Consider the following 9856-nt stretch of genomic DNA (forward strand, 5'->3'; position numbering starts at 1 on the left):
TACAATTTTCTATGATTACAAAAACATATTCTTTCTCTTGGCATAATTTATAGCATAATTTGAATTATGTTTTTGCTGCAATTTAATTACAAAATAATTATAAAATTTTACGTTGATTTCTGCCATAAAGGAATATATAATTTACTGTTTGTGAGTTTACAAATTTTTCTCTATATAGATGTACAAGAAAATTATTCATGTTTATTTGCAACAATTTTTTGATTCAAGCTGTTTTTTAAATATATTAAATTAATTAATTAAATCGATATCGACTATAAATAATATCTATATATTGGAGGTTGCTTCTGCGTTTTACTTTTCCGGCGAGTTTGTTCCTAATCGAATCACAGGTATTCGACAGCATCTGGACAATGAATGTGCAGCACTACTGTCGTCAATTATCGTCATCGCAGATTGTACTGATGCAGAAGGATTGTGTCACGTCAGGGAACCGCCGTGGACTCTCATGTGCCTATTGAGATTACCACTTTGACTGAATCTAAGCAGACACAGTTTACACTGATATGGTTTCTCACCGGAGTGTATACGCAGGTGCTTGGTAAGTGTCGAGCTGTCGGAGAATGCTTTCTTGCAGAATCGACACCTAGAAAAATAAAGAATATCGAAACAAAAATTAGTGATTCTAAATAAATTTAAGGGAGTTTTAAAGTGAAGACTAAACTTCGACGGGATCATCTGTTTTATTGATTGAACGCGATTTACATATATGATTTACGAAACGTCGCGCATTATTACATATTATTACATTAATATCGCGTAATATACATAAATTTGCATAAATATGCATAACATAAATATGCATAAATTTTCAGATATACTTTTTGTATCGATTTAGGTATCTCAGTCTTGTCATTGTTTTTTCATGTAATATATTGTACTTGCCTGAAATCTTCAACTTTGTAAGATTGCAAAGCTTTTATATCAAGCAAATTTATGACTTGATAATTTTAGATGTTATATTGATAACTAATAGTATCTTTTATAAGTTACTTTATTATATTTAAAAATTATTTGTCAACATATGGACTGCATTCAGTAAAATAAAGTGCTTAGTAAACAATTAATAATTATTTCTTTTGATTGAAATACATTCCTGATAACTCTTATCATTTGTAAATTATATGTATATTAAGAATTAATCTGGAGGTCTGTTAATATATGAACGCGTTTTAATATTGATCCTATAATTTTAGATAGGTATTATTTCTGAGAGAAAAGAACTGTAACTGGTAATTAATTATTTTACAAAATAATTTTCGGGATCCTATGTGTATACATATAGAGAAGAAGGTGGTGTGATATAGTGTGGCATGGCGTGGCATGGCGTGGCGTAGTGTGGTGTGTGTATATTATGGCTCCCTGTTCACATTTTATACAATAGTTTGATTAATAATTAGTATTTAAATTTAAAACTTAACCATTACATTTATCAAAAATGTTGTTCAATTGATTCTACACTCATAGTTACAAAACATTTGTTACTTAAAATTTAGAAAAGCCATGCTATTTAACTTTGCATAACTCAAAATGTATACAGCCAAATAAAATATTAAGTAATAAACATACTCAAATAAGCATATGTACGAAATAGGACACATGTATATATGAATATTTTTGCTTAAAATGACCGATACTATCACCTTTCAGAGTATTGATCTTTCCTATTAACAATCAATATTGTTCGTGCACGTAATCCGGCGGATGGTGCACTGTCGTTTTGTCCATATACAGCTATAAAACTTTTGTATTAAAAAAATCTACGTCAGAGGTGACAGCTCTACGAGTTGAAAAACAAGAAAGTTTTTAACTTTTCTTCGATTTTAATATAAAGTCCATTGCACCTCCCAATTTTGCGTCTACTTTAATTCTGTAAAAGGATTTTTGATTTCGTTGAGTCAATTCGGAGATTATAGAACTGTATCAATAATTTGATCATTCCATCCTCTTAAAGGGATCTTAAAATCATCGGTTCATATAAAAACTTAAAACAGCCATGATTTCTCATTAATGAATTAAATTAAAGTTTCACGGATTTTTGAGTGATTTGTGAAATTATGCAAGATGGTAACTAATTAACAGTTACGATTATAATGTAATTTATATTAATTATGTAATGTTAAATGTAAATCGTTTTATTAATAAAAATATGAAATTCATCGTGTTTTAAATTCATTTTGTCCCCCAAACATATGCTACTAAAAAATAGTCCATACATCAATTCTTCAAGTTTGAATAATAAAAAATGCAATAGTTATTTATTTTTGTTTTTTAATCATTAACAATTTATCTAATTATTTAAATGAGATATAAAGTTTCAAACGATGCAGAAAAATAAGTTCTTTTAACATACATGTTAAAAGAAAGAAAAATCCTCGGCTAATTTGTGTGGAAAATACGCTTTAAAAATCAATATCGATAGTGCAATGTAAGGAAATGTTTGATCGGCATTGATTCCCATTGTTCGATCGAGCTGTAATTTGGCAGAAGTTATTTTTTTTGTGGATTGGAACCATTCTGAGAAGTGTCGCGTTGAGAATTAATAAAAAATTTTGCTTCAAGAGTAAAAAAAAATGGGCGACCCTAATAATTATAATATGTATAATACAATCGCCATTGTACAGAATACTATACAGCAAACAATTATATTGATTAATTGCAGTTATTAATTCAATTGAAGTCACTTGTCATTTGCCATTTGTCAACTAACATTTAAAAACAAATAATTTAAATAAATACTCTTACTCAGATAACATTCAAGGATTTATATCGATTTTCTTTTAATTGACTCTCAAGAAAAAATTCAAATACAAACCTGTAGGGTCGTTCACCCGAGTGCGTCCTCATATGCGTGGTTACTGAGCTGCTTTGTGAAAATCTCCTATCACACACTGGACATCGGAAAGGTTTTTCGCCAGAATGCGTTCTCGCGTGCGCGGTTAGGTTTGCCGCTTGACTAAATGCCTTCGAGCACGCGTGACACCTTTTTAAAGAACATTAAATTTCGTTATTAATTAACATAATTAAGTTTTCTTATAAAAAGCAAAAATAAATAATTAATTTTTTAAAAATCTTTATGCAAATTTTTAACAAAAATCGATTAAAATTCACTAGAAAATCTCAAATCTCAAATAATCTAAAATTAAAACGGAAAAGAGAGTTTCGTGAATTGTTGCCATTTACTTCATCGGGGCAAGGAGCATACTGATATGGAGGAGATATGCTCCTCGCCCTGAGAGAGAGCCAAAGAGAGATGAAGTGAACGGCAAAATTCACGGAGTGTTGGCATTAGCAATGGATCACGACACGGCGATAACCTGCAAACCCTTTAGCACCTCTGCAAATAGTATTATAAAAACTGTTATATCATCTGATAGACGAAATCTTCTAGTTTGTATTTATGTTTCTGAAGTTTTATTTTTAGCTTTTGATTAAAAAGTATTCTCTAAAACGAAATGATATGTCGATACCCGCGACCTTTCTCTAGTATTTAGCGTCATTATTCACTTTTCTTGTAATTATTCTTCTTCTTACTCTTTGTTTATTTCAAATATAGATTATAAATGAAAAAATGTGATACCCCCCTATCATATAGATATTGAAAGTTACAGAATTTATTTTGAGAAGTGAAAAATTTTAAAGTATTGTTTAACAGTTAACTTACATGTCATTTTGTTTTTTAGTCGTTTATTTCAAGACACTTTTTATTAAATTTGTCATTATTCATACAGATTTTTTATTGATCTATTTTATCATTTTTATTGATATTTTATAGTTATAGTAACTCATTAGTTTATAGATACTTATTTATAGAATAGACAGTTTTTTTTAGTGTTTTTTTGTTTTAGTGTAATCTTTTGTATATATTAGGAAAAATACTGAAATTATAAATAATAAATGGTAATTATAAATAATAAATGGTAATTATAAATAATAAATGGAAATTATAAATAATAAATAATAAAATTTAATAGTAATTGTATAATTACTATTAAATATTACAGATTTTCGTTCGACATTTGTGTGATGATCCATACAAGGACTGTAATATATTCAATCTCTCTTTTTTTATATACGTAGCATATCTAGAAATTATTTTGTATAATTTAAACTGCAAGAAACAATGTACGTTTTTAAATAAAAATAAATTTAATATTTTGATTATTTTCATGTGCATCTTTTCTTTTAGCCCTTTCTGACTTGATTTTATGGGAAGCATATAAAAAAATTGTAGTTTAAAGCATGCGCATTTTAATAAATAATTCATACTAAATAATTAACTTTTTTTAAATTTTGATTTTTTCCAACATAGATATTATTATGTACATCAGATCTCAGTTGATGTTGATAGAATTAAATAATTTCAACTGATATATCTTCAAATTTGATGTACATTATAATGTACGCAGAGTTTGAAGGGGTTAAACTAAATATCAAAATAGAAAGAAAATGTATAATATTCTTTAGTACAACTCTATTATTATACTTTCATTAAAATAGTTTTATTTTAACAAAGAAAGATAAAATAAAACAGAGCAAGATAAAATAAATTTGTCTCTTTCTTTCTTTTCAATTCAGCAAATTCTTTGTCTTTTTCTTATCAATGACGTACGGAGGTACCGACCTGAATGGCTTCTCTCCAGAATGGGTGCGCAGGTGAGTTTTGAGAGTACTAGGTCTGGCATATGATTTGCCGCAAATTCTACACAGATTGGGTCTGCCATTATCTTCGAGGGTGATGCCGCCCGCGGCCGGACCTGTGGTATTTACACAAATTGTGTGTTCACTCCCGAGTTGTACTCGGCCACCACTGTGATGTGACTGGGGGTGGGAATGGGGATGACCGATCAGACTGCTATTGGCCGGCGCGCCTTGATTCACCCTCGCGGTCGTTTGCGCCGCCACCTCCACCGGATTGCTATACTGAGGGGCGGGACTTAGGAGAGGTTCCACGCCCCACGCTGACGAATAACTTTGTTCGTAACTGCAAAACATACATACAGAGATAAAGATACAGACATCATACATACGTATAATTTGTTTCACATATAGGTCTCACAACTAAAAGTCTACAGATAGCGCATGTAATGTCCAACTATAATTAACAGTAGAGCTACAATTGACTTATCAAATTATTTTTATATGAAAACCTCGAATAAGAAGCTCTCAGCAATTAGCATGCTTAGGGGGCTACATTAGTAAAATGCTATACTTTTGTTTAACTTTGCATGACTCGAAATATGTACAGCTAAATAAAATGTTAAATAATGAAAAACACTCAGTCACTGGAGTGTGTATGTTCATGTGATAATAGATACGCTAAAATTTAAAAAGAATGAAGAAGTATAATTAAATGTTAAAATATATTTTGAAAATGTTTCGAAATGTTTAAAAGTAAACATGCGTTAGAATAAATGCCTGTTATTATATATTGGCATATTAGTGCCATATATTGTAACGGAGTACTGAATAATTCCATAAATAATCATTAAAATTCGCTTTCTGATAGCGGAAATATTAAGAATGGCGCCATTATACCTATAAGAGCAATAGTACCATCTTTTCCTCTAATAATTATAATAATCAGAATAAAAAATCAGTGATAATAAATATTAGTAAGTAAATCATTTTAAGTTGATCTTTTAAAAATATTAATAAATATAAAAATGTTGAAAGACATTTAGAAAAAGGACAAAGAAGAAGAGAAATGAAGGATTCTTACCCGGAATGCATATTCATGTTCATGGTCATATTCATCGACACATTGACAGACATGGCGGCGGATGCAGAACCGTAATGACCTGGACCTGGAACCGACGGACCTAGATTCTGCATATAGTCCTGCGAGTAATGATGAGCTGCGGCGGAACCGGGGCCAGTGGTATAGTAGCCAGCCGTCGGACTTCCGGGATGCACTACTGCATGCTTCAGAGATAAAAGAACATCGGCAACGCCCTCGCCATTCGCGCCATTGTTCGTCCTTGGCACGCATTCACTGCGTGAGCAACCCCAGCTGAAAGAAGTCTTGAATTTTACAGATTCTATCGAATTGTCGAATTTATAAATTAATAAAAGCATGTGTAAGAAACAAAAATTAAACTATATGTTAAGTGATTATGTTCGGCGCGCAGTTTGAAACACTGGAAAATATCTTTAAAAATTCACATAGAAATATTATTGGGCACTAAGATCTAGTCTGGGCCGTATATTTGGTACTTCTTTATTTAATTGATGTAAATTATTTGTGTATGTATGTGTGTAAGTTTGTGAATGTGTTTAGATATACAGAGTATCCTAAACTTTTTGACACACCGCTTTTAGGCAGGTAGAGCGGACTGAACTGAGTCGAAAAATCCTCTATCATTTTGCAATTTTCACAAATAGTTAACGAGATATTAATTTCTAAAAATTGCCGAATAAGTAGATAAAATCAATGCATAAAATAACTTTACGTTATCTTTCAGAATTCTTTATGAAATATCTTAAAGATGCTTATTAACAAATTATATTCTCTAAAAATTAATTTAGATTAAGATTAAAAAAAATTTTTTAACATATTAATTATAAATAGAATTAAATATAAATTTATCACAGATTTCCAAACATCATTTCAAGCATTAAGTCTTGGTAATATTCAAATAACAAAAAAAAACGAAACTAATAAAAGGAGAGACAGATGAAGAGAAAAAAGAGAAAAATAAAATAAAATGATAACTAACTTGTACGTTCCTGAGCATGGACTGAACAATCCTGGAGGCAAAGGGTCCAGGTCCAACGGAGGTAGAGAAAAACCTGCCATGTCGTCAACCCAAAAGCTACCACCGAATTCGCTCACGATTTGACCAGAAGTTGGAAATTGCTGGCCCTGGTCAGCATCGATATTAGTTGGCGAACTCTGCAGGTCCTGCAAACGCAGTGTGCCCTGCAGAGCAGCGCCAAGGACGGCTGCCTCTTCGTTTTGATTATCAGTTGATAGAGCGTCGACCCCTAGTGATCCAGAACAGAAGCTAGATGAGATAGTTGCCTCGATGCTATCCACGGAACCTAAAGATTCAGGAAATGTATAGAATTATGGAAGATACTCGTAGAATAATTTTTTTTCTTGGTTTAAAGTATTCGAAGCATTAAAGAATAAGGTAAATGTTCAGAAGTATTATGAAAAACCATGATTTCCTTTTTCAGTAATTAACAAAACTAGTATAGTTATAAAAAGACATGTATATATACACTGTTTATGAAGAGAGACGTATGATTCGTGTAGGAAAATGTCGAAATAATTATACCTGTATTAAAAATTTTAAGTAACAATTTTATACTGATTAAATATCGTTCACAGTTGTTACTCAAATCTTTCGCCTTAGTAAATTGATGAGTTTGATATACTAAAAATGGAAATTTTACTAAGATTAAAGACTTGGGTAATTGTTTAGAAGTACTACTCCATCAAAAACCACGGTTTTTTTCAGTAATTGTCAAAAGTTATAATTATGAAAAGACGTGTATACAATGTTTTGAGAGGGAATGTTTTATGTGTGCCTCTGCTATAATTTAAATTAATTAAAGCAGAGAATATAAGTATTATAGGTAAATTTTGAATCAAACTATTCTCTGCTAAAATTTAAATTAAATTAAAAAAATTAAATTTAAACATAAAAGAATTTGTGTTTTGAATTAATTAAAGCAAAGAATACGTAGATATTAATTTTGAATCACGAACTCTTCTCCGCTATAATTTAAATTATATGTTAGAAACATTGTATAATAATAAATCAATGTAAAATACGTTACAATTAAAAAAGCATTGATGTTTTTTAATAATATTTTATCATAATAGAAATACGAATTTCATGATATGTGCGATTATGATGATTTGCGAATTAAAGTTTATCAAAGTCAGTTGGAATAATTTGACATTGGTCAATTATCCTATATGCCACACTCACGATATTTTTTAAATATATAGACATTATTAATGAAGTAATTAAAAACTATTATAAAAAATGTATAGTAATAATACTATACAGATTAGTTCTCCAATTTTGCACGAATTACAGTTTCAAAAATTATAAGTATTTTGTAGAAATTGTCACATGTTTTTGTAGAAGTCACTTTAACATATAATATTTAATTATTAGGAAACATTTATTTTATAAGAGAATTCTGGAAGTGAATTGTTCTTATAAAATTGAACTGAAATGTAATTTTTTTTAAATCTATCAAAAACTCAATAAATAGATCAATCATTGTTCACATTTGTAGAACTATTATTGATTGAGAGAAATGTTATAACTGTATATCCAGAAAATTTCGCACTGTAACTATCACCCGCGTTTCCGTTTTTTATCTTTGTGATCATTTTCGTGCTTATCTTCGTGATTGTCTTTGTGCTTGCTGCCATGAGGTACAGAGAATTTCAGATCTCACCTGTGCCGAGGGTATACGGCGGCTCGGAGGTGTTAACCGCGTGATGATTCTGCAGAAACTCCATCTCTGTGAAATTCTCGACGGTGGCCTATCCCCCGGATGCACACCACTGCGCTTACCCACACCTCCTCTTTGCAACCCTCGTTTCCTCTCCCTATGGAAACGCGCTATAGTGCTGGTCCAGCCCTCTCTGGTCGTCCCGGTAACGGCGCGCAGGTTCAGCGCAAGCCGCCGCTCGCCATCGATGCTATTTTTTACGATACAAAGTAAATGTGAAAGTGGTTAAATATTATTGTTTTGTTACATGCAAAATAAATTAATAATAAAATAAGCGTATTACAAAATAAATGAATTCACAGAGCGAAACAGTCGAAATTACGCATTTTCTATGAAAATAAGATACTTTGACTTTTTTGTTAAGTAGGGGAATATTTACTTTACCTCCTAATGATTGTAAAATCATTAGGAGAATTTTGGATTATTAAATACATGGATAGAAAAATTAGAAAAAGTGCAAATTATATGAATAGGTGAGATTGAGAGATAATAAAGCTTTTCGAATTTTTGATTTGTTTTAAAAATGTTAAGTCAAAGATAGATTTAATATTTGCAGAAAGTTGAAGTATTTAATTACCATTTATTTTTTATCATATAACAATAAATGATAAATGAGCGACTAGTAATATAAGAATATTTCTTGACTGAAAATGTTAATTTTATCATAGTTTTCTTATAATAACAAAAAGAGAATCATCGTTCTAACAATTGAAATTACATATGTTCGAAAAGGAAATAAATTTAGGAAGGAAATAAGAAAAAGAAAAGAATATGATTTTCTTGTTTTAATATCTTATTTTTGTGAAAGATTTATGAGAATTATCTTTTAATTTTATAATTTCATTATATACTTAGAATAACACTTTTTGTAAGAATCTTGTTAAAGATATAAACATAATAAGTGTAAATTTTGTAGGAAGTTACAGACCAAATCATATGTATGTTTTGATTTTTATGAAGAAATTTTCTTCCTTTTTAAACTGTAAAATATCACTTTAAAAATCTTTTCTTTTAATAAAATTAATATTATTAATTCCTTTAATAATAATAAAAATTAAATAAAGAAAATTCTGTTTCAGTGCTGAATATTAAAAACATGCATGTCACAATTGACATATATTCTTGTGTTTTAATGTCAAATAAATTTCTATATTTGTTTTCTATATTTCTATATTGTATATAAGATAATATTGTTTTTAATCTTTCGAATTTTCTAATCTTTCTTTATTTCCATCGAATAATATTTTTATATTACATATACAGGGTGATTTCTAGTAAGTGTAAAAAAAATTAAGGTCATATTTTTTGGCTCTCTCTTTTATGAAGAAAAGGTCCTATGAACATACAGTGATAGTTA

At 29.8% G+C, this 9856-nt stretch overlaps 1 protein-coding gene across 1 annotated transcript; it reads right to left on the bottom strand.

Moving 5' to 3' along the window:
• Positions 1-303: 303 nt before the first annotated feature.
• Positions 304-8515, bottom strand: LOC108727178 (protein glass). Its single transcript, XM_018455169.1, has 6 exons — positions 8443-8515; positions 6738-7062; positions 5741-6031; positions 4643-5002; positions 2834-3001; positions 304-604 (listed from the first exon to the last, which is right to left on the bottom strand). The coding sequence occupies exons 1-6, from the start codon at positions 8504-8506 to the stop codon at positions 439-441; spliced, it is 1374 nt and encodes a 457-aa protein (XP_018310671.1). The 5' UTR covers positions 8507-8515; the 3' UTR covers positions 304-438.
• Positions 8516-9856: the final 1341 nt, after the last annotated feature.

This window comes from Mycetomoellerius zeteki, unplaced genomic scaffold (assembly GCF_001594055.1).
Source record: "Mycetomoellerius zeteki isolate Tzet28-1 unplaced genomic scaffold, Tzet1.0 scaffold471, whole genome shotgun sequence".
Taxonomy (NCBI): domain Eukaryota; kingdom Metazoa; phylum Arthropoda; class Insecta; order Hymenoptera; family Formicidae; genus Mycetomoellerius; species Mycetomoellerius zeteki.